Raw genomic sequence first — 25,272 nt, forward strand, 5'->3', positions numbered from 1 at the left:
CCTATGAAAAGAGCAAGCACGGTTGCCGTCTGACGCTTTGAAACTACAAACATGGCGTTCTATGAGATTTGGCGCCGGCTAGTGTCCAACTTCCTCTTCCAGGTGATGACTGATCGATTAACAATCGATCAAAGAGCAAAAGTGTTCCTATACTTCTCTGCCTACAACACAGGTGAGGCACAATATAATCCGAAATATATTAATGTAACGTCAAAACAACATTGATATTAAGTATATACTCTCCTAATAGGTCACGCTGAGGTCTTTTTTTCAGATTAATCGCACATGTATGTATATCAATCAGTCGGCTACAATTAGTTTAGCCTTTAGCCAGACAGCTATGATTAGATGAAAGAAAATTTGCACAAACGTTCACCAAACGCTATTAAATTTAAAATTAGACTGATAAAGTTAACCGTGGTACTTGTTAAAATCCATTTGTTTTTTCTCGACTTTATCACGCAGGTTTCATGATGTCCGGATCTTCTCCAGATTTTGGCTATGGAAGGAAAGAATCTCATAAGAACAACTGTTGCACCAATGGAAGAAAAGTTTCGTCTTTACTTAAAGAACTAACTGTGTCCTTCAGTTGCCCATCTGCTCCCATTAGAACCAGTCTAAGCACAAAAACAGACCAGTTAAATGTTACCAAGCCACTACACGTGGCTAATGGGTACTTGAACCATGTTAAGGATAAAGCTGGCAATGCAACTCTTGTTAGGGCCAAAAGGAAAGAAACATTTTTAGCTGCAGGAGGCATTGTGGTCAACGGGACCACCGGTGAGCCCCCTGTGTTGGCCACCTCTGAGCAAGCAGCAACAGAACCTGGCCCGCCTGTGACAGCGAGGATGAAAAACAAGAGGTAGGGCTGAATTTTATGTCAAGTTCAATAAATTGCAATCTCAACATTTGGTATTATATTTTAACTGTACATCTTTGCAGTGATGTAATATCTGGTTTTGATGGTATGATGTCATTTTCTCATGAATTGAATTGAAATTGCAGTATCTTCTGGGTAATCACTGTTTCTATATTTCTTTCAAATATTCAAATGTTTCTGCCCTAGGAGGAGTAAAAAAAGGATAAAGGTCTGCATTGAAGGCACACAATGTATTTTAAGGTAAGCCTCTTTGTCAGATGTCACATGTATGGGATTATGGCCACTCTATTTGAATTAATAATAGAGTATTTTGTTTTTAATAAGTCAAGTTGGAGAATCAGTTGCTCAAAGTAAAAAACATATGGTTGTATATGCTTGCTGTGCCTCTGTTTACTCTACTCTATACTGACTTAAAACATAAAACAGCACCACTTACCCTAACTAGCATAACCCAACATTTCTTTTTACAACTTAAAATACAGAAATAAACTAAACTAACCCGAGGCAACCCAATGCAAAACCTTGCAAAACTATTTTATATCATCGTTTCCACTCTTAAAATAAAAACGATGTTCTCAGTATTTACCCTCAGACACTGTTTGAGGAAATACTACAACATAAAAAATACATATATAAAATGTCGTGATTTAGCTAGAACATTTTTAATGGCCGTTGCACGAGATGGACAAAAAAACTGGTGGATTTTGCCTGTTTCATTCATATCCCTCATATCAAACATTAATCCGAACACTCTGTTTTGACTAGTTGGGCTGTACAGAACATTTTGGGGTTTGGGATCCCTTTGTATCTGTGATGTCATCAGCTAGTCTTATCTCAGTAATCAGTTGGCCTTTTATAGAGGCACTAAAACTGCAGATGGAAAGAAGCTGACATTGCAGCCACCGGAGGAGGAGGAGGAGGAAGACTGGGAAAAAGAATGTGAAGATCACTTGCAAAAGACACTTGCCTTTCAACCTTATGGTAAGAAATGTTTTGTCTTTTTAATGCATGCCTCCTTGAAGGCTGTTATGAGGGTGAAAACTAACAACCATCTTGTGCTCCTTCTTTCTAGGTCCAGAAGATGTATTTATGATGGCTTTTCAGAATTTAACATTGAAACAATGTGAGGATGTGCCAAACACAACCAGTTACAATCCAGCCATCCACCACCCAAACCCACTCCGGTTGTTCCACTCCAAAATGGCGATTGAGCCTGAACAGTTTGCCGATGCGTAGGTACGCTTTCTACTGACCATCATGATTTCTTATAGTCCAACTTGTTAGTCAAGTTTGAATAACTTGTATTCCTCTTTGATAACATAGGTTGAAAAATATGAACATACTTGTCATTTGTTTTTAGAAGTGAGTATGAGATATTGTAGCTTTTATTTCATATTGTGACATTCCGATTTTACAATTGTTTGTCGTTTTGTATGTTTTTGCCAACCGAATATGACTTTTTTGTTTATTCAGTTTTAGTAACATTTATGTCTAAGCGCTTTTAATTTCCATTAATAATCAATGCGGTTGATCATTGAGTTTTATTAGATGAATAATTGGAGTTTTCAATCCTGTGCAGTGTACAATCAATCAGGTTTACTTGCATAACGCCACATGTAAAATCCAATTAGGATATTATCATTTATTGGTTCTGACCTGATATGCACTTGCATAACTCCAATAAATCAAATATCCCAAAGCTTAAACCTCACTTGATTTAATTCACCAGTTTCTGTAATCATCAAATTAGGCTTGTCAACGCAATGACGCTTTCTGGCCACTGGGTGGTGCAATTGTTGCATCTTCATGTCATTTTTCAGCAGCAACGGGAGTTGAATGAGTTCATTTCCAAGGCCCCTTGCTTGCTGACTGCATTTCTCCTCGGAGTTTTGTCCACCAAGCATCAAATGCCGACAAGGCAACTGTTAACATGCCAATTAAGTGTTTTTACAATATGAAAAGCCTTCAACAAATGGTCAATCAAAATGATGGGAATAGAATGGTGTGTATTTTTATTATAATGTGTCGTATATTATTTAGGGGGTTACATTTATTGACTTTTTAGAAATAGATACTTCCTTAAGTAAACACATAATGTCAATACAGGCAAAGTGCAGCACTTCAGTGCCACAAAAGTTAATTCAGTCATCTGGTTCCTGTGTGTGAGCTGTCAAGTAGTGTCTTAAATGATTGGGTGACTTCTTCAAGTTTCTACCACAATGTGGTAATTATTGGATGCTAAAAAAAACAAAAAAAGAGAAAACGTTGGCTGCTTTGCCAATTGAGACTAGGTCGTCTCACCCATCCAGCTGCAAGATCACATTTGGCCACCATCAGTTGGCAGCGCCAACAGATAAATTCCTCTTTGCTCATACAAACAGCATGCACCAATTTTGTGTGTGTGTTGTGTGTGTGTCTGTGCATGTGTGTGTGATTCACAACCAATCAAGTCTTTCTCATCTTGCCCTTGGTATGTCTGTTCATCATCTTCCTCATTGATCCTGTCTTGTACAGTATGCTGGCACGTAAACAAAGATGGCTGCAGTTAGCTAACCACAACTGGTTCACATTTGACCATTTAGATGAGAAGCCAGCATTCTGCAGTCATCTTGTGTAGATCTGTAAAAGATGGAAAGCCTCAAATGTGCCACGAGTTGTATGGCAACTTTCGCCAACTTTGGATTTAATTTCACAATATGACCTTGACTTTATTGTACCAGTGTTTGGGATTTGATGGATTGCTCCATCCTCAGAGGAAGTGAACTCTCTGGTGTGCTTTTAATTCTTGTGAAAGATCCTCTCCATTGTGACCCGACCTAGATGGGAGGTAGCCAGAATGTCGTGGTCATTGAAGGGTTGCAGTCCGGGCCCAGAAATGGTGCAAGCCCTCATGACAATACGCAACGTTTCCTCACTCTAATAAATCAACCTTGCATACTCTCGACAAGTCCCTCTTGGCCGCAAAACCCTTCACCTGATTTTTGCTTGTATCTCACACTCTAGTGGCTGTAATCATTTGAGTCCTCTCGGGAGAATTGTTCTGAAATAAGGTCTTGCCACATGTGGCGAACACAAGAAAGGCAGCTCTTTTAGCCAAGTCGGTGAGTCAGGACTCTTTTCACCATAGTATTGTGAAAGCAGAGCACAGTGTTACTGCTGCTGGTAATGAAACTCTGTGTGTATGTGTGTTTGTGTGTGTGTGTGTGTGTGTGTGTGTGTGTGTGTGTGTGTGTGTGTGTGTGTGTGTGTGTGTGTGTGTGTGTGTGTGTGTGTGTGTGTGTGTGTGTGTGTGTGTGTGTGTGTGTGTGTGTGTGTGTCACTGTGCTGTGTTAATGCAGAACAGTTTTGCTGTAATGTGATTGCTGTTCAAATTGTTAACACGTGGTCCTGTAAAAAAAAAAAAAAAACGCCGTGAAGTTCCTGACGGGTTGCTCAACTTACATTTTGAGAAGATTCTTTTGTCATCCTGGTCTTTGGTTGTCTCACTTTGACCAGTCATTTACGGACTGTCAAGTAGACTCGTCTTAAAGCGACCCATATAGTGACATCTGAGACCGGCCAACGTGACTTCCATCTGCTCATTCAGCTGACAGTATTACAAAATGGCTATTGAGCCAAGAATGTTTGCAGAGTTTGTTTCAAAATCACTTCCAACTTGGAAAAACAAGTCTATCTACCGTACCTCGCAACACATCTAGCGCCAACCTGTGATTGATAGTTTTAATTTGACATTGGCACTTGTCTGAGCTTTCTCAAGTAGAATAATTTGATGTTATCTAGAAATCAAATTTGTATTTCTTTTAGCTCTCAGGCTCCCCGCCACACAAACAAAGCATATGAATAATACATCTTGAAATGAAAAAATAGTTTGGGCAGTGACAATAGTCAAAAGAATTTCAATGATCGTTTAAGTACTTGATGTGGGATCGAGTTTGCTAGGGCACAGATTTTTTACAGATGTCATTTTGGTGTTACTTTGTTTTGCTGGGTGCTGGGGGACAAGAGATGAAACTCTGGGGTCCACACAATCCACATTATTATTTTATTGAACAAATTAAACCACGTACTCCCCCCCAAACTTAGCATTGAGCCAAATAAAAGTTGTGATTGTGACGTAACATCCCCTTGGCATGACTTGCTAAATATAGCCACCAAATTGCTAAAGTGCCACTAATAACCATTCCTTTCTATCCACAGCTTTGTTGTTAGACGCAGCAATTAACTCTAGCCAAATATATTTAAATCAATTTGATTGAACAGAGTCGCTCGAGAATATAAAAGTTCCTGCAGTACCCGTCCAGGCCCAGATGGGGGCGGTATTAATCAGCCTAGCCGCTATTAAGCAGCGTGTTGAGATGCTGAGCTCGTAGCACCACGCCAGCCTGTAACGACCTGCTTGTCTGGCTGCTTTGCCCACCTGTCTGCCTCTGACAAGATGGCCTCTCCGGACACACACCCATCCCCACTTTCCTCTCCATTAGTTTTACTGCAGCAGCTTCCAAACGCTTCATTCTCTTGGCGTGTCTTTTGTCTCCATGCACGGCCTGGCAGTTTGCTGCTGCTGTCTGGCTCCCCTTGCCAAGGGATGTCAGGATAACAAGCGCCCTGCAGACCACTCACATACGTGAGTAGGGAACTGAAGTTGTTGTCAAGAGGGAAACTTAACAATGGCAAGATGGAAGACTGATGCATTTTGATTATCTTCAGACTTACATTCTTCTTCTGTTCCTCTTATTAGATTAATACACACTTACAATCTACGGAGCCAAGCGATGACTCTACTGGGACTTAACATGCACAGAAATAAACAGACCGTGACAGTCACACTGTTTCTCTCTCACTGTATATACACACACACACACACACACACACACACACACACACACACACACACACACACACACACACGCGCGATATGGTGACTCACTGAATGGCTGAAAAGACAAACACGTTTGCCCGTCTGACCTCTATCTCAAATGAATAATTTGCCATTCACAGACAGGAGTATAGATAAATATTTAAGGGGGTACAGTATTTTCCGGACTATAAGGCGCACCGGACTATAAGGCGCACCATGAATGCATTATGTCAGATTTTTAATTCAAATGAAGTCATTCTCCATTTTATCTTTTTTATTTCAACTTCAGATGCAACAAATTACTTTATAATCACCAAATAATGATCCATAGTCTTTTTGATTCATAATTCATAGTCTTCAGCGGGTCACTTATGATTGATTTCCTGACACAATGCTTCGGGACAGTTTAAATTTAGGAATTTGGTCCATATATAAGGCACATGGGACTATAAGGTGCACTGTCAGCTTTTGAGAAAATTTTAGGTTTTTAGGTGCGTCTTATAGTCCCGGAAATACGGTACTTGTTTTTTAATCTGGTGTACCTCATTAAATTTACTACAGAATATAGAGAAACTAGTAAATAAAAATTATGACTGTGTATATTTTGAAAGATCAAAACCTTGCACCGATGGCTGGGAATATAGTTCGTGGTAAATCTGGTAACTGTCATTTGTGGTCTTTTTAAGAGGTACACCCCAGTAAACCAGCTTTTATTGCTCTTTGGGGTGACATATTTGACAGCGATGCTATAGTCATCCAATTTCAATTCTGGTGTTTCCACAAAGTTATGACATCAAGCCAAGTAGGAATTCCGACTTCAGGCGGCTTTGTTGGAGGTCAGACTTGGACACAAAAGTCCAAAAAAAGAAAATAAGAAAAAAAATACAAGGAGTGCTTGGCCAATCCCATACTTAACCAGACGACTCATTCGGCACAACTGCTCGTAGCATTAGCTTGTCATCTGTTGATCTGTTTGTGTTTCTGTGTGAAAGAATTCTTTGCTTGAGAAAGCACAATGGAAAGTGAGCAAATTAGTAGCAGCCTTTTTTCTTTGCCTTGATCAGCAGTGCTCAACCCAGCATCCTCATTCCCCACATTGCTCTGTGCAGCGATAAGGACTTACTTAAACACCTCCCACGCCCATTTCTATCATACACCATACATCACCCAGGAATCTGGCCTTTTACAGATTACATCAACCTTCCTATCTGTTTGCCTCTCCCGCTTTCTCGTTCAATGTCAAATGCACACAAAGACCCATTTAAGCTTTAAGTTGATACCCAAACATTAGCATTTAGCCTGTGTGTGGCTTCAGCTACATCCACGTTTTGGAAGTAGCGTTCCAGAGAGGGGGAGGATCAGGCCGCATATAAGAAAGGAATTTGACTTGACTGTCGTAGCTGATATCGGCGCACTCGTGCTTTAATTTACACCTTTGCGGTAGCCGCAGTGTGACATCAGCTTACACTTGCCTGACAACTATATTATGCTGGTTCTTTATTTTATCTAAATGAGAATGGCGCACTAGTTAGCATATCCACCTCACATTTCTGAGTCGCAGGGTTTGATTCTGTATCGTGTTTTGCATGTTCTCTCCACGCCTGCGTTGGTTTTCTTCCCACAATCCCAAAACACGCACAGTAGGCCGGTTAGCCGCTCCAAAATTGTCCGTAGTTATTTGTCTATGTACGCTCAAAGCTATGTAAGCCGGCGCCGCTAGCAAAGCGATGACTGCGGAGACAAAGGCTGAGGACACCGTATCCAGGACGAGCAAGGTCGTCTGCAGGTTGATTGAGTGCTTGTAGGTACGGGTGACCTCCTTTGATGAAAGAGAGAGGAAGGAGGAAGAGAGGCGGAATTCTGTTCCACATTCGGCTTGTATCTTGTTCGATTTTCTAGCCAAGAAGATAACGTGAGATGGACTTGAATGCTTATACGAACCAACTTCAACACCAAAGTGACAGCCAGTCTATTTGGAGTTAATCTGTAAATTTGTTTTGTCTCAGCTACTGTAAATCGTAATCTTTTTTTTTTTTTTTGCTGCTCCTATTATTGTCCATGAGCACAGCCATGGTTTCCACACAACATTAATCACGATGACAGACAAGTCTGGTGAGTCAGCTGGCGTGACCGTCCGTCCATGTGAGTCAAAAGGGGGCTCCTCCGAGCCAAATGTAACAGACAGGCTCCGAACCTCACGACGGCGTGCAAATGTGAAAATCACAGCGGTGCTAATCTAGAGGGCAAAGACAAAGTGTGAATGGGGAAAACCCGTAGGGCTACTTATAGCACATTTAGGGGCTGTGCCATTTTGTGCTAGATGCTTAAAGTGTGATCTAGGAAAAGCACATTTTTGGGGGGGGGGAATTGCTGCATTGTCAAAATGATCCTTGCTCAGAACTAGTGAAATGTTTGCAAAAAAATCAACCAATGCCAAATGGTTAACAACAAATTGTGAACCACCTGCTAGTCACTTCCACCTCCGAACTGTAGAGGGAGCCCTGGATCATGCTTTAATTAAAACCAATCAAGCATTTCAGCACAAATAGGCCATACTACTTATTTTGTTATCCTCCCTCTACTCTCCCTACCTTTGCAAGAAGTCTTTTTAAACTCCCACACTCATGGCCTCCGCCGTAAATCCAGCGTCGGGATCGGAGTGTCGAAATTCGAGGACAGGCTTTTGTTTCTTTTCCTAAAACTCAGCTCCAGGCAGGCTATCTAGTGCTACGTTCAAGATACATGCTTGGGTTTGGAATTTTGCCCGCTAGTTGTGGTGCCCTTATATCTATGTCTGCTGAGAAATGTGCCTATGTGAGGAGTGAGGTAGGTGTGTGCGTGAGTGTGTTTTGGCAGGGCCCGCTGCATCCTCTGGGGCGAGGAGGGGGGGGGTCATCGGGGGCGCTCGGTGTAAACAGATCTTCTTGAGCATTAGCAAATCCCCCCGGCTTGAGCGTACGCTTTTGACTATTCTTTCATTTTTCTCTCAAACATTCACTACAAGCCATTCACACATCGTTCTTATCAGTTAAGCAGAAGGTTCACCCTGGCACACAATCCCCCCCCCCCAGTGGGCCTCCTTCTTGCATCCAAGAAGTGGCTCAAACCAATCTTGAGTTCCCCCCCCCCCCCCCCCCCCCCCTGCCTGGCTTTGAAGCTGTCAGGTGGAAAAAAAAAAATACACCGTGCTATCCGCCACCCTGGTCCAAATGTCTCCACACTCTTCAGGGCAAAACAAACAGCAGGTCACGAGGATACGAGAAACTCTGCATATAAGATGAAAGATTCAGGCTAGTAGGTAAAGGTGTCATTTATCAGTTTGGGAGACAAACAAGGCAGCGACTGAATCGGCGTTATGCTTTTCAGCACTAGACCCCCCCCCCCCCCCCCCAACATATAAACACTCATCCGCTTTCGCTCAGCTGGTGCGAAGACTCCGAGCTGTCAGATTGTTTTACCGTGTATACTTAATATTCCGCTCGTGCCGCTCACGTGGAAATGTTTTCTAAATTGGGCTACACGGACTCGTAAAAAGGAGAGCAGACACCTCGGAGAGATTGTTGTCAATCACGGGAGGTCGCAAGAAGAAAAGCCGCATTTCAATACGATTAAGCACCTTGTTGGCCACTTTGAGGGTATAATTGGTGTTTATCACAGCAAATTATAAGCGTTATCAATTCAAGTTATAAGTAGTGGCTTGATTTTTTTTTTTTTTGCTTCTGCGCTGATGTCACATGACTTGAGGTAGGCTCACACTTTGGTTCCGTTCAGATGATCTTAGCTATTGTAAAAAGGTCACTTCAGGTCACTTGAGATGAATTTGAACTGCTCGAGTCTCATGTGGTCTTTTCTGGAGCAGGGAATTATAACATGCAACGTAGATTGTCACACATTAAGAAGTACAAGAGGATCTTCAGAATGTTCCTCTTCCCATGTGATTCAATCACAAAAAGACACTTTGTCTTCTTACGACCAAATCCCTGTTTGTCTAACAATCAGCTGACTGCTTCCTGACTTTTTTTTTTTTTGAGCCAAGACACAAGTTTTACATTAGAAAGATCTCACAAAACACCAGCAAAGATCATCAGACAAATAGAGTGTATTTTTTTTATATAATGATGATGGCATTTTTATTGATAGGCCACAATGGTGTCAAACTCAAGGCCTGGGGGTCAGACCCGGCTCACCATGTCATTTTATATGGCCCGTGAAAACAAGTCATGTCAACTCGCATGATCCTTGCTAAAATCGGTTCCAAAATTTTCTAATTTGCACGTGCAATACAAATATAATAATCCATCCATTGTTGTGTATTTGTATTAATATGAGACGATAAAACATTTATTTGGTGTCACCGTCATAACGGCAGACGATAAAAATGAGTTTGACACGCATGGTACACGCAGATTCTGCGAAAGTCCTTCAAAACCTTTCACTCCACAGTGCTCTCTTGTTTTTTGTGTACAGGCACAACCCCCCCCGGTGTGTGTGTGTGTGTGTGTGTGTGTGTGTGCGCGTGTGTGTGTGTGTGTGTGTGTGTGTGTGTGTGTGTGTGTGTGTGTGCGTGTGTGTTTACCAAGTTTCAGGAAGGCTCACTTTGCCAGCAGCGCTGAAACAATAGTGGATGATTTTCTGGTTGGTGCGCTGCGAAGGCTTTTGCCTGCAAATAACTTGAGGGAAACTCCTGACTTGCCACCTAATGCTTCTCCTCCTTCTTCTCCCCCCTCGCCTTCTGATGACTCAGAGAAATGTGCTTGGCTTCTCTCCCGCTGCCAAAACACAAATCGACAGTAGATTCCTTCTCAAGAACGGCTGGCATGAGGCTTTTTAAGCACTATCACATGTCTTGTGTTTAAAAGGTGAAAAATCCAAAATAACTTGATATTTATTATAAGGCCAGAACTCAACTCTGTGATAAGTTTGGATTGATGCCAAGGCTAATATTTAGTTTTTGCAAGATAATAGACTTGTCATTATTTCAGATGTTGTTCAATGCCTGGTGGGACATTTTTTGTTTTGTTTTTTTTTGTTCCTAAACTGTCAATACTACTTCATTCCATTTTTCCTCGTTGACTTTTCAGGAATATTTTTCCATAACATTTTGCTTGTAGTACAAATGTTTTGGCTTTTGAAGTGTTTTGTTTGAAGTTCAAATGATCTTGAGTGACCTCTCACTGCCTGCCTTGACCTGGAATTTTCCTCTCTCTCGTTCGCTACTTCCCAAATGATGAGCTCGAGGAGCTTGTTGTTGCTTCACCACACACACCCCAAAAAAAAATCATTATTTGATCTTTCTTCCCGAATATGTGTGTGATCTTGTGCTTGGTCTCTTTTTAGCTTTCCATCATAATCCACTTGAATATTCTCTTTCTTTCTTTATTCATCACTAACATCTGCTTGCCAGAAATCTCACAACAACACACCCTCTGAACGCATCATATTTATCTTTTGTGAATAAGAAATATGGCCTCACCCCAACTTCCAAAACACAATCCGAAAAAAAACAATATAGCGTTAGAACACACTGCACACAGATGTAAAGATGTGACCATCACAGAGCAGCTGTTTTTTTTGGCACCGTTTTTCCATGTATTCAATTTTCAAGTTGGCTACGTACAATAGCATCTCAAAAGTGAGTGTCCCTCAGGGCTCTTAGTTTGGTCCCGCATAGTTTCTTCTTTTACTTTGTTCTGCGCTCTCAAATATCTTTGTCCTGATCAAATCGCTCATCGCCATACTCGTGTTAAGAGTCGGAGCGTGCAGCCAACACACACACACAGAGCTGATCAAATGTCTTGTGAAACACTTGTGATAAATCTGTTTGAGGAAGTGATGCACGAGAAAAGAAAGAGTAAACTCTGTCAGTCACTCTTGGCACAGTTGAGATGTGTGTTCATGACAAAGACAATATTATCACTTATCGATTCATTTTTCTCAGGGAACGAATGTACCCTTGCACACAAGAGAGAGCCGACTACTTGTGGCACTACAGTTGAAGTACGACGTTGTATTAAAACCTTGTATGTCGTGTAATTAACTACAAACATTATTTGAAGACTGGAGGAGGGGAATTTAATTATATACAATATTTGCTGTCATTATTTAGCCAACTGTTGATGGATGGATGGATTACAGCATGCAGTAAATCCCCATCTAGTAATTAACTGTGAGACTGTTTAGGTGCTGCTGTTTTAGTTAGCAACAGGAGGCTTAATTTGTAATTTAATTTCTGTGTGTGTGTAAATGGTTTCAATGTAGTGATCCTTTTTTAATTTTGGGACCATCATGAGTTAATACAACTATATTGCAAACGGGAAGCTAGAAGATGTTTAATGGTGGTCCTGTCGCTGTTTGAAATCCCAGAGTTAGCTCAGAGGCAGTCTAAGTGGTGTAAGTGTGTGTCATATACGTGGGCAGGCTTGTGTGTGTGTGTGTGTGGGTCTGTGTGGATGTGTGTGTAGGCTTCTTACAAAAGTAGAGCGACATCTTGTTTGAAGCTTGCCACAGAGACTGCTATCAAATACTGCTGCAACGCTTTGCCTCTTAGCCTTGACTCACACACACACACAAAGCCATAGCACACAAAAAAATAATTATAGTCTATATGGAACCTTAAATACCCCAATTTTAGGTTCTTTAATCAGGTTGACAGGCAGACAAGTGTTTTTGCACTGCATAGTGGCTAATGGTGAAGAAAAAAAAAAATGATAGTGGCTTTAGATGGTCCTGGTTCGCACGGCCCGCCCGAGATTATATGATGACACTTAACTGCGACTTTGATAGGAAGTACGGAAGATGCCAAAGCTAAAAATGTATCTGGGGATTTCCTATGTGACTCAAACAGCCATCTTGTTGCTCGCATGACAGTGGAAATGAGATTTTACATGCACAGTGGTAGAGAACAATTTTTACAACCTCCAGCATCACATATGAAAAGATCGAGGTACATTTGTGTGTTGGCCATAGGTGACAGAGTTTTTTTTTTTTGACAGTTTCTCTCCTGAGGCATGTTTCCTACATTTTTGCCTTTTTGAAGCAAATATGCAGAATAATAGACTTGCCTCCAGCTCTGCACAACAGGCTACTTTTCCAAGCAAATCTGCTCCATTTTTGGTCGAGCAACAGAAGGATTATTTCCATAATATTCATTACTAACCGCCATAATTCAAATCAAGTGTGCAAAATTCTTTTGACTCTCTCACGTTTATAATTACTACCTGGAAATACAATACAGTCTATAATTGTTCAGGTTTTTTAGCTCTGGTAGTATTTGAATTGAGACTTTTTATTTAACAAATGAAATGAAGCCCCCCCCCCCCCCCCCTTGGAAAAAAAACGGTTTCGCCTAACAAGATTGACGGTTATTACTATCGTTTCAACTTTCCCATGCGACAAACCTTCATTGTGCATTGCTACTTGAATGCTGATTTTTCTCGCCTCATGAACCGTTTGTCATAATGATACACACTATAAACTATAAGAGAGGAAACAAATCCACACGCCATAAAATGACTTTGGAAATAGATCCGCCGTATGGTTGCCTTTTCTGGCACTTAAGTCCAATGACTGATGTTGCTCGTGAAAACAAGTCAGTCAAATGCATAAATTCCTGTTGTGAGGATGCTGGGAAGAAGGCCAGGCGGGGATTGTAACCATGTGTCATACGGGATGAAAAAAGCCAAAGTGGTGCTTTGTAGAAGGAAGGATGTCTTATTAGGCATAAGTGGATTATTTTTTATTTTTTTTAATATGGTTTTTCTCGCACGTCTTGACCACTTGATGACGTTTCTTCCGTTTGTGGATAGCATTGGTGACTTCTGTGTGCTTCCTGCTGATGAGTAAATGTAGTTTTTGAGAGTAAATGAGTTTTTTGGAATGAAGCTTTTGGTTTAAATGTGATTCACTGTTCTCGCTGGTATGTTTTAAAAAAACTAATTTTAAAAACGTGTAAAGATTAGAAGTTAGTTTGACAATTGACTGGTGATAAAGCATTTGGGACACCAGTCCTGGAACTTTTCTGACAAACCTCAAATAGATAAATTGACGGATATGTCGTTTTGAAACGTGGTAACGAAAGAAATGCTTGCAATATCTCAAAGTTATTAAAAGTCCAGATTTTTTTTCTCCCTCCTTTTAGTGATGATTGCAAGAAGAAATATGAAGTCGACGCACATGATTTGTTTTATCCGGCCACATAAAATGATGTTCCATAAAAAAGTTCCCCTCACATCACGTCGACGCGAATTATTACGACCTTGCAAATAGCGGCGAGTAAAAAACACTAAACTGCTCGCCGTGTGTGAAAATGCAGCCAAGGAAAGAGCCACCTGTTGCGTGTCGAAGCAAATAACCGCGACCTCGCACTTGACTGTCACTCGGGTGTGAACGAAGCCTCGGCTCCCAAACGACCTTCTGCCAAGTGCCCCCTTCACTCCTCCACTTGTCATGGATGTTTCAAAACCATCTGACCTGGATGTGCTATCAGGCTGCCTATTTTGGGACAAGGATGGCAAAACCGGCTGCTCCACGCAATAACCATTGGGAGAGGGGAGGGAGAGTCACATTAAAAGTTCTTTTGAGAACTTTTTTTTTTTTGGGGGGGGGAGATCACGCAAAGAGACGTTTAAGTCGGCAACCTGTTTCCAATGTACTGGAGCAGTGAGCAGGCGCCGCATACCTTTTTGAAGATGAACTCTCGCTGGTGAATGATGTGTTTTGGCCTGGGGGGGGGGGGGGTAGGCTGCCAAACAGGTTGAGCCCATCCCGCGTGCCACACACCGCGAATGAGTTGACTGTTTGCATCTCAAACAACGCCTGCGTTTGCCCGAGGTGCACAATGACTCAGATGGAGCCAAATCAACGGAAACACCAGCTCTCGAGGCATCGTGTGAACATGAACTTTTAGCGAGGCTCAACTTTTAATCATACGTGTTCATCGTAGCCAGACGGGTGACGTCACACCTCGGGATATCATCTCCGAGGTCTGGAAGCTCCAGATGATTGCAAAAAGCTCCAAAATAAGAGCTGCCAATGGTATTTGTCAGGAAAAGACACTTGAGCCTGTGCTGCTTGATTGAATTCCAACTTGTTGAGCCATTTTCAAACAGGTACATTGTCTTTGTTGGGTGCAGTTAATCACTCGGTTGGGAGTGGGATTCCGAGGAATGTTGTGGTTTGCCAAAACTGCTTCAGGAGCAAAAACACTCACCACAGATTCTTGAGACATGACGAAGAGTATTTCGCAGCACATAGCAGAGAACAGATGCAATTCAAAGATGGCCTCTTTTTATTTATTTATTTTTTACACTAGTGTGAACGCACCGCCAACCGTCTCCATTATCACTTTGCATCGTGACAAATTTTCAAAATACTGTTTTACATGGCAATTGAGAATATTTTCTTGGAGAACTGGAGGAGGTAAAATGTGTGACTGTGTTTCACGGATCGGAGAAATCTATTTTTGGATTTTGTTGTTGTTGGGGTATTTATCGGTGTAATGTGAGTCTACTTGTAGTACTTTGCACAACGTTTAGTGATGGTTGTTGTTCTTCTCCTCGCGTTCCTTCTTCACTTGACAGTCCTTAATGAGGTTGCACCTTCTTTTTGGAGTGTCAAAAAAAGAATCACTTTTCCTAAAAAATAGCTTTAGCCATTTTATATTCAATTGTCCCCCCCCGTCCCCTATAAAAAAAAATAGAATAAATCTAGGAAACAAATGACTTAAAGTGGCAAAGTTTGTGATTGATGCTGATTTTCTCAACTTAAGAGCCAAATTTCCAACAGATGCTTGAGAAAATGATGGACACGTTAAACAACACTGCAAACTTTAAGATATGCAGGATGGCCCTTCACACCATTGAATTGTTTCTAGCTGCCAGAATAATCAGCCTTGGCTGCTTTTCATAACAAATGAATGCCATGTGTCGTCCATCAATGATTGTTAGAATAACATCACGTCTGACGTGCTATTGCTCCAAAGTAACTTTATGCTTTAGCGGTGACTTATTAATGCAGAAATACTGCTTATTTTATGGAGATGATTTTGACAGGACAACGCGGAAGCACATTGCAACAAGGCACAGCTGTGGAAAAAAAAAAAAAAAAGAGGGTGTGTGGATTGTCCCCAGTGTAGAAATCCCAGGGAAAAATTTGCTTCAAGCATTTTATGTTCAAATTGAGTCAAAATCCTTTTTATTTTTTCTCTCCATTATTGTTTGCTTTTAAAGACAAGCTAACACGGGGTGCTGTTTTGAACCATTTGGCACTTTTTCAGTTGAGTTGTAAAGAGAATGTATCTTTTTTTTTTTTAAATACCAGCCATTAAAACAGGAGAATTAGCTCATCACTTTTGTCTTATAAGCAAAAAATGTTTTGTCCTTAATCGTGGAACAGAAATAGAAAACCACATACATCGACGTAGCAAAAATATCCTCATAATGTTTATATGTGTTGGTATGTTATTCTCGAGTTGGCAGTTAAATAATACAAAGAAATCAAAAATAACCACAAATAGACATTAGAGGTCTTGTATACCTATTTCTTTATTTAAAGCTTGTGACACATGAAGAGTTCAAAGAACGCGTGTAGAACATTTTACAAGCCTTTCCACGTGAGCACTTTGCTTTCTCTCTCTCTCTCTCTCGCTCGCTCGCTCTCTCCCATTTTTTTCATTCTCTCAATGATTGAGTCCATCATTAGCCACAGTCACATATAGCATAGGGCAGCCATTGAAAGCTTTTTCCAGTTGCTTTTGCACACAGCCATAAGCAGCGCGCGTCAAGACAATCAAGCCTTTTTAAGTTAACTGCCAATGAACCCGCCGACCTTAAGTTAGTCTAATTTCAAATGCTCCCTTTGGGACTCATCCACGCCGCCTCAGGCCATCGCCAGTCTGTGATGGCACCATGTGATGTCGGCATGGTCGGACGCACGCACAAACGAATCATACATTTTGCCAGCTTGTTCTAGCTTAGTTATCAAATTCAAAGAGGATTCAGAGGAAATATAACTCTTATAAGCCTCAAATCCATTTTTTTTTGGCTTCCTGCTGGCCTCTTTTTCTTTTAACTGATTTTTCTTTTTTTTTTTAAATGACCTTGGCCTTACCTCTCAGAGCGCTTTGATTTTTTTCTTCGCCACTTTTTAAAAAGTGCCTGCCTATGAGTGCTTTAATGAGACATCAAATTAGAGGATTTTCTTTTTAGCACATTTAAGATGAGACATACAAGTTAAGCAGAATTTAGTTTTGGATTAAATTGTATGAACTTTAGTTTTTTTTTTTATTTCAATTTTTTTTTTCTATTGCTACCATCAAGGCATCATCAATAAAGATTGGTTAGCCGATTACGATTTTTTATCTTTTCTATTCATTCATTCATTGCACGATACATATTTGCATCTCTGCGATTCGATAATTTGATTATGTAATTATATAAAAATTACAAGGCATCAATCTTGCATCTGTATTGATCTATAATGGCTTCCTCCGCCCTAACCTGTCCTCAGGCTAGGCAACCTATTCATTGACAACATGCCACAACGGTTGGATGTTTTAGAAGCCGGGGATTTTTTTTTTTTTGAAGGAGCCACGAGACGCAGCGTGGCGAAAGACCTCATGACTGCCCACGGACATGGCGGGAGGGGCCCGTTCGGCCTGGTTGTGGGACGCTTTTGTCTGATAAGGAGTCACGCACCACGCCCGATTTAAGTCATGTGCTTCTCATTGCGCGGCCACACAAGACAACCAGGATGTGTCTGACCTTTTTTTTTTTTTCTGCGAGCTGATCCTTTTTTTCCCAGAAAGGCTATTTCACGTTTGTCTCCTCCTACCTCTAATGTGCATCCAAGCGGCCGCCACGCGCCGCTACGTAGATGTGCTATGCATGTTGAGTGGGTGTGTCCATTCCCGGGTCGAGGCAAGGAGGGAAACTTTTTTGCCGCCTCCCGGGGACACTTCCTCCACACCCACGCCACATTCTCTGGACGCCATGGCCAGATCTGAGATGAATATAGATACATGCCCAAACACATGATTATAAAATATTTGTATGACCCATTTGAGTGTCGTTATCGCTCATGAACAGATGTCAGTGATGATCAAAATTTGATGAACTATTTCAAGAAACCTCCATTGTCCCGCCTCGACTGGAACGCCGGATACTTCGATGTATCTCGTCCACGTGAGATCATGGAAACAGATGAGGCTGTACTCACAACACACCCATGATAACTAAAAACCACAACAAATATTTCGTCAAGATCTCAAACTTGAAGACGCGTACCACTTTCGATATCGCCGACAGCCTCATTGAAAATTGCCGCGTCTTGAAAAATCCCAAAAGGTCATCCTCAATTTTTCATTCAAACCAGCGTAGGTCAGTGAAATTTAAAACAAATTAAATGCCATCTGTGAAAATGTACGCATCACTTCCTCACACACACATACTCTAATAACTTTATAATAATAATTATTATTATGAATTATAATTTCCCTCTGGCCTACAGTCCAACTCCATCGGAGTGTCAGGCAGTCTCCAACACAATACTTTTGGACCTCCGAAAGGAAAAACAGCCCTCGTGTCTCGTCAAACATCACTCCTGGAAAAATTCCATTACTTTGTTCGACCGTTCTAATAGAGAGAGCAGGCTTGAGAGGCATCGAAACCACACAGACATGATGACACAGTCTGGATACAAATCAATTTTGGGACCGTGGGTTATCACGCCACGAGGAACAAAAATATGGAGTTAGTGGGATATTTGCGACTGCTGGGTCCACTATCTTATTCTTTGAATGAACACTTGTGTGTCCATTAAGAGCGTTAAAATGTCACCTCAAACCTTCTGACTGAGGTAGCAGCTGCGGGTCCCTGACCTTAAACTAGCTCCGAGAAACTGAACTCCAGCACTCATCATCACATGTATAGAAATGTTCAGGTCTCACCGAGTGGTCACCCAGCTCCACTTTTTTTTAAATTTTTTTTTTTTACTCAACAATTCAAGAGTGTGACGGTGCATTCTGTTACACATAACACACCATCTAATCGTGTCCCGGCATGCCTGCAAATGTGCAAAACTGCGTTTATGTAGTAAGTGTGTCTGTTTTAGTATGTGTATTGGAAGCCTGGCTTGTAACTCACACACAAATCTCCCTCCGGCTAGGGAGAGAGGGAACTGGAGATCTGCAAAGGTCCCAGCGGAGTGGCTCCATAGTTGCTTGGCAGGTCAGCTGGAGGCGTCCTCATCGTTGGAAGTTTCAGCATTGTGCCATCACGGTCTGTTGTTGACACACAAACACACACACACACAGACACACTCCATTCCGCTTCATTAGCAGCTTTGGATTGGAGACAAAAATTAGCATGAGAGAAGATGGAGTTAGAACAGCATTATGGACTTTGCATAGTTAAGCAACACATTGCTCATTATTGCTTTCTGCGGAATATTCAAGATGAAGCTAAAATGGGCAATTTAATTTAACCTAGTCTAAACTTGTTAGCGCAATCTTTGTCATATGTTCACTTTGACTTCAAATTCATTTTTTGTCATGAAAGCTTCCCCTCAGCGAGCCTTCAGCACTCGTGCGGGGGCTTGAACACCTCAGCATATCTGTGAGCTGCCTGACGGGCAGAGTTGGTTTAGTGTAACAGTAGTAGGACGACGGGGTCGAGGGTCAAACGTAGGGTGAGCGTGCGTGCGGAGGAAGCTTGACAAGGAAATTAATGACGTGCAGTAATTTACATTTACTTTATCCCACCGAGCAGATGGGGCAAAGTAGTCATTGGATGAAGAGAGCAAGTCGTAAGTGAGTTAACACGAAAATAATATGACGATACCGCAAGTCTATTTTCCCCTCGTGTTGGGTGGCAACGTTTTCACCTGCATTAGTTGTTTTACAACAAAGCAGAAGTCAAGTGTCAAGTTTACTTAAAAAAAACATAACATCACTTAACTGATTGTAAATAATTAAGCCTTATCAATGGCATTAAACAGCACTCAAGTTTGCATTTGCAAAGTTGAGCAAAATATCGTCCGACTGACTTAAAAAAAAAAAACTCTCAAGTCAGGGCACTCGTATCTCAAAGCACCACTCTGAGTTTCCCTTTTTGACTAGAGCCACTAAAATAATTCCAATAGTCTTCCGATTAATGAAATGCGCTTATATATGAGGAAATACGGTAGCTACTCAAGCTTAAGCCAAGATATAATTTAAAAATAAAACATGAAACCAAATAAAGTATGAGGCTTTTGGATGAAGCACAGTGTCCCTACTTTTACTTGCGAATGACTTTCAACTACGTCTTTCCCTCACTTGGACCGGCACACGCTCACAACACTTTTGTGAGCCATATACAGTAAAAGAAAGGAGAACGTGCAGGAGGAGGGGGCGGAGGGTCTCCGCACCACTCGGCTCCAGCTCCACCACTTCCACTGGTGACCCCGCCGGTGTAAATCTCACGTTTTTGGAGAGCCTTAGAGTGAAGTCACTATTTAATATGGATTCGTTCTGATCGTGGCTGGCAAGTTGTGGCTGTTGTAACTATTGTGAAGCTAATATGAAACAAAACCCTTGGCTGTACATTTGCTTTTCAAAAACAAGTCCTTTTTTTTTTTTTTTTTGCACTCCTACTCATTAAGCTTGCCTCACATTCACACCCACCTCAAAGCTACAGCAAAAAAGCAACACTACGAGACAGATGACTGTGAATTACAATTAATGGCCGTAATGTATAATCCAGACAAAAGCAGCAAGTGGGTAGTTTTTAGTTGAAGTGACTTAAAATGACAAAGAAATTCCAGTGATTACTTTGTGCATGTTGTTTATTTAAGAAAATAAATCCAAACATTGATGGAATTTTGTACTCACAAATAAATTCTGTTCTAATAATTAATTAATTTCACTGTTAAATCATGAAAAAATGAAAACACATTAAGGCAATACAAATTTGTTGATCTTTAGCATTTTTATGATTTAGCAACTATAATGTACTTACACTACCAACTATCCCCCCGTGCTGCCCTGGAAAAAGTCATTTCATCAGAAAAAAAAGAGATGATGTTGGCCCAATACTTTTACACAATATTATTTTCTTTAGGGGGTAGTTTTGCACAGCATAGATTGTAACCTGGAGCCTCAAAACAATGAGGCAGGTGTTCTAAGATTTATCTCATCGTGTTGCCATAAGCAGTGCCAGATTAACCAATTTAAACTAACACCTACTAACGTCACAGATTTTTTTTTTGACTTGAAATAACAGCCTTGTTACAAATGATGGCCTGAAAATGAAGAATTGCAATTATTCATGTTGCCACGGCAACCCTAAATTGCCTACTTTTGTCGTCGGTAACATTGGTAGACCAACCAGGACATGGATGTTAGTACACTTCATTTGATTAATGTGAAAACAATCCTCTATTTGGCAAAAGATACCCGATTACGATTTTTAGGTACGATATAAAATATCACGTATCACATTTAATCTTGCAAATATATCTGCATGTAAACTTAAGTCTCTTTTTAAAAAAAGAAGAAGTCATTTTTACTGGCTATCCCTCACTGGTTCCGTACCAAAATGAAATCTGAACTTCCAGCAGCCAAGTGCAAACTGGAGCATCTCCGTAAATCAAAAGCTTATTTTGGCATTGTGAGTGGCTGACCGCTTGCGTTCAAGGTGTACGGTTACCAACGCTGGATGTAACGGATACACAGCCGGCTGAAAAAGACACACACGCACGGCCGAACGTTGCATCATTTCACTTCCAAAGCATGTCATGGCTAACTTATTTTGAAATCACTTAAAGAAACTAAAGATGAGTTTCCTAACCCTGAACTCCAAAGCCAAACATTGAGCTCCGGAAATGGCTATGAGTCTCTGCTCGAGCCCTGATTAGCTGCAAATCCTCACCGGTTCTTCTTATTCTCGACTGCACCATGCTTCTGCCTCTTCTTTTTTTTTTTTTTCCTAACACAAACCAAAGCCGCCCTCTGAGTTTGCGTGTGGAGCAAAATGGCCACCTTTTCATGACAGCGAAGAGGTGGGAAGAATAAAAGATTCGGAGCTTGCTTCGGGGTTTGTTTGGTGAGCTTTTGGCAGCCTCTTTGGCAAAGCCGCTCGCTGCCAAAGCAAACACCCACTTTCTTTCTTTTTTTTTTTTTTTCCCCCTCACTACACACACACACACATACATAGAGGCGCGCGCACACTCCCTGTTGCGTTACACAACACACAACTGTGCAGTTGATCCTTTCGACAACGTTTGGCCACGCTGTGCCAACCAACGCGCAGGCTTGACCCCAAACGGGCGGAAAACAACTAGAAACTAAAGTGGCTCAGCGGATGCTTGGCAGAAGGTCCACTTTGAGGACTGTTGGAATACTTTCACACAATGCATAGAAGCAAAGAGCAGCCCATGGAACCTCAACTAGTGCAGAAAGACGCAATGGCATTCCATATAGGTCGAGGTGTAAACAGGGTCCGGTGGAAAGATCCTGGAATTGATGTGGAGAGTCATGTGACGTGTGTGTGCGGGGACTTTCAGTTTCCCGCGGGGTCCGTTACGAGGCTGTTTACACTAGCAACAACGTGTCAACACCACTTTTTTCAAAGGTCACATGCATGCAACTGGCTGGCTTCCATTTAAATTGTTGTATAGATTTGACACTTTACCATTAAAATTTATGCAGTCCTCATTAAAATACACATTGCTGGTTTTGGGGTTAGGGTAGTTCGTTTCAATACAAAAAGAGTGTTTGCCATGAGTCTTTTGAGTTACGAGCATCACCACGGAACAAATTGAACTCATATCTCAAGGCGGTTGTTTGTTCCTAGGGACAGAAACTTGCGAGTAGCAAAAATCGTATTTTTTTTTTTTTTGGCCTCATAATTTGCGGCGTGCTAAAATGTTTTCAATTGTCAATAGGGGCCACACGATGGCGGCAAAGCACGATTGGTGTTTTAATGAAGCGCCTCAACTCACTTCAACATAGTTCCTTGACACAAGGTGTCAGCATAGACCTGCGTTTGTTTTAAGAGAATCTTCTCAATTCACTCCAACGTGATTCCTTGGAAACAACTAAGAAGCCACAAAATGGCAGCAAAGCACTACTTTTGGATAAATGACACTCCACAACATAATTGCAAGGCACTAAAATACTAGAAGATGATGCCAAAGCATTTGTCTAATCGAAGCTGCTTCATAGCATAATTCCTGAGCACCAACATTAATTAGCACAGTTGTTTTTTTTGATGAGGGTGTGATTTCAAATCTGTCCAGACATACTAAGCAAATTTCTATCATTTATTATCCTGTCTAAACGGGTCATGTTGCACATTTATTTTGAATTTTCCAAAAAAAAAAAAAAAAAGAATTGTGCTAATCAGCACCAGGTTTGCTCGTCGCTCATAAAATTTTACTATCTCTATCACAGATTACCATAAAGGCAAATGGAATAGGCGGATGGGGCAAGAGTGGGTCACAGAGTTCATGGCCGTTCTCAAGGTAAGGCGCTATCCACTTTTTTTTTTTTCCCCCTCACCTTCTCTCCTTTGTCTACATTATTTGCGCTGCATTCAAGCGCTACCTCCAGTGTTGCATGGATGTCAACGTACGGCCGATAACAATGTGAAGCTTGGTTAAACACAGGCTCGTGGGTGTGTCTTGTTCACCTGTTCAGTCGGCCCAACATTCTGGACTTATTTTGCTGATGCAGACTTTTGAAACAATTAATACGACAAAAGAACATCATGTTGATCATTTTCTTTATTATTTTTATTGTTGTTGTTGTTAATATTATTATTATTATTATTATTATTATTATTATTTGTGTTTTTGTTCAGTGTTTATCTACAGTACTTTGTTACAGCTCTTTTATAAGTACCCTCTAGAGTTAAAGTTGAGTTCCAACGAGGCATTTACACTGCAAATAACTTATTTAATTTAGTCTGACTCTCCGCGACCTCACTCAGGTAGCCGAGCAAGCAGCTGTCTCCAAATTCAAACGGCTTTAAGAAATAATAAGTTTGTTTTCACTAGCATGACCTCCACAAGGAGGGGAGTCATGTGACAGTCATTTAGAAAAAAATGAGGATAAAAACACTTTTATGTTCCGATGATTACAAGCGTGACGCCTCGAGGAACCTCAAAGATGAGAGTTAGAATGATGCCTGTGTGACGGGGGAGGGCACCACAATTGATACCTTTAGTCACTTCCTAGTTTGGGAGAGTGATGTCAATGTGCTCGATGCCCGTGGGGGAAACACACAGTCAGTCCTGTGATAGCCGTATGAGATCCCACATGCTATGATGAGTTATTCCTTCCTCCCTTCTCCATCACCATGTGGTTCATGGCCTTGAGTCATCGTCCACACTTTCCCTCCCTCCCCCTTCCTCCGTGTGTCTGTCTGTCTAACTGTCTCGCTCGCGGAAAGCGGAAAGATTTGGAAAAAGAATCAAATTGTGATTTGATCTGAAATTGATTTTTTTTTTAAGGTCATCTTTTAAGAAATACAAGCAAAAATTTGAATTGGAATAATAAACATTAATCAGTGATCAAATATAGGTTAAAATAAAAGCAAAAGAAGTATTATTTATTTTTCATTTGAAATGACTGAGCACTTTTAGTCTTTTAAGCGTGAACAAAGACAACTTTACAAAATGCCACTAAACAACTGTGGCATGAGCAGAAGTTAGTATATCAAAAATCGAATTCTAATATTAATGCAAAAAGGGTGAAAATGAGCAGATTGTTCCCAAGCCCAAGCAAAGGTCATTCCAGTGAAGGAGACTCAACAGAATAGTTTCTAATGACTCATTGGCCAACATTGACAAACCACCACAGCAACCCAAACCACACCCAGGCATGGATCCCAAATGCTCCATGGCCTGTCCTGTTCCCTCTAAAACGAAGCCGACACATGCAAAAAAAAAAAAAAGGGGGGGGGGGGCTTATTGATCCAGCTATCCCCAATAAAGTACAGACTGATACTGAAAAGAATACAGGTAAGCACCTCTTAACCACGAAAATGGTTCTTGTCCCAAATACAACAATGTAATCCCAAACTATCTCATTAAAATCAAATAATTCCAAACACCTCAACATAACCCAAATTGTCGGTTTTGATTGTCCATCGACTGAGTCGTCGGCCTTCAACCCAAGTTTTTTTTTTTTAAATCAATCTTTCCATCTCGGTTGCCATTTTGTGTCTGTATCCAGCTGTGCTGTCCTGCCTGCTGTCTGCCAGCGCGCTCATCTGTTGCCTGTCAAGCCGTCTCCTTGTTTACGACTCCCGACATCGGCCTCCCTCCCGTCGCCACCGACTTGTACCGTTTTCGTTCTACCTGCCTAAATCATCGGGGGGCGTCCTCCTGTTATGTTACCTGCTAAGCGAACATTGCGATTGTTTGAAGGCGAGATGCTTTTTTTTTTCACACTCCCATGGACTTGGTAACATTTGTAAGTCGCTCATCAGCTTCAGCAAACAAAAAAGTCCCGAGTCAGCTTGTATCAGGTTGTTGACGGCGTTTTTTTGTGGAG

General features: G+C 41.2%; 1 protein-coding gene across 2 annotated transcripts; it reads left to right on the top strand.

Annotated features, from left to right (window-relative positions):
• Nucleotides 1-50: 50 nt before the first annotated feature.
• Nucleotides 51-25,191, top strand: LOC147057081 (uncharacterized). Of its 2 annotated transcripts, XM_085912700.1 has the most exons (6): nt 51-172; nt 466-862; nt 1,067-1,120; nt 18,900-19,012; nt 23,167-23,237; nt 24,952-25,191. In XM_085912700.1, the coding sequence occupies exons 1-6, from the start codon at nt 52-54 to the stop codon at nt 25,120-25,122; spliced, it is 927 nt and encodes a 308-aa protein (XP_085768826.1). In that variant the 5' UTR covers nt 51; the 3' UTR covers nt 25,123-25,191. The 2 variants fall into 2 exon arrangements, with proteins under 2 accessions (XP_085768826.1, XP_085768827.1); XM_085912701.1 differs by lacking the exons at nt 18,900-19,012; nt 23,167-23,237; nt 24,952-25,191 and adding exons at nt 1,740-1,861; nt 1,953-2,574.
• Nucleotides 25,192-25,272: the final 81 nt, after the last annotated feature.

The sequence above is a fragment of the Syngnathus leptorhynchus genome, chromosome 5 (assembly GCF_054491065.1).
Source record: "Syngnathus leptorhynchus isolate UIUO chromosome 5, UIUO_Slep, whole genome shotgun sequence".
Taxonomy (NCBI): Eukaryota; Metazoa; Chordata; class Actinopteri; order Syngnathiformes; family Syngnathidae; genus Syngnathus; species Syngnathus leptorhynchus.

Excerpts from the sequence above, each read along its gene's own strand:
- LOC147057081 (XM_085912700.1), top strand. The coding sequence starts at position 52 with ATGGCGTTCTATGAGATTTGGCGCCGGCTAGTGTCCAACTTCCTCTTC. Across the intron at positions 173-465 it reads CTTCTCTGCCTACAACACAG|GTTTCATGATGTCCGGATCT; the intron begins GTGAGGCACAAT and ends TTTATCACGCAG. Across the intron at positions 19,013-23,166 it reads TTCAGCATTGTGCCATCACG|ATTACCATAAAGGCAAATGG; the intron begins GTCTGTTGTTGA and ends TCTCTATCACAG.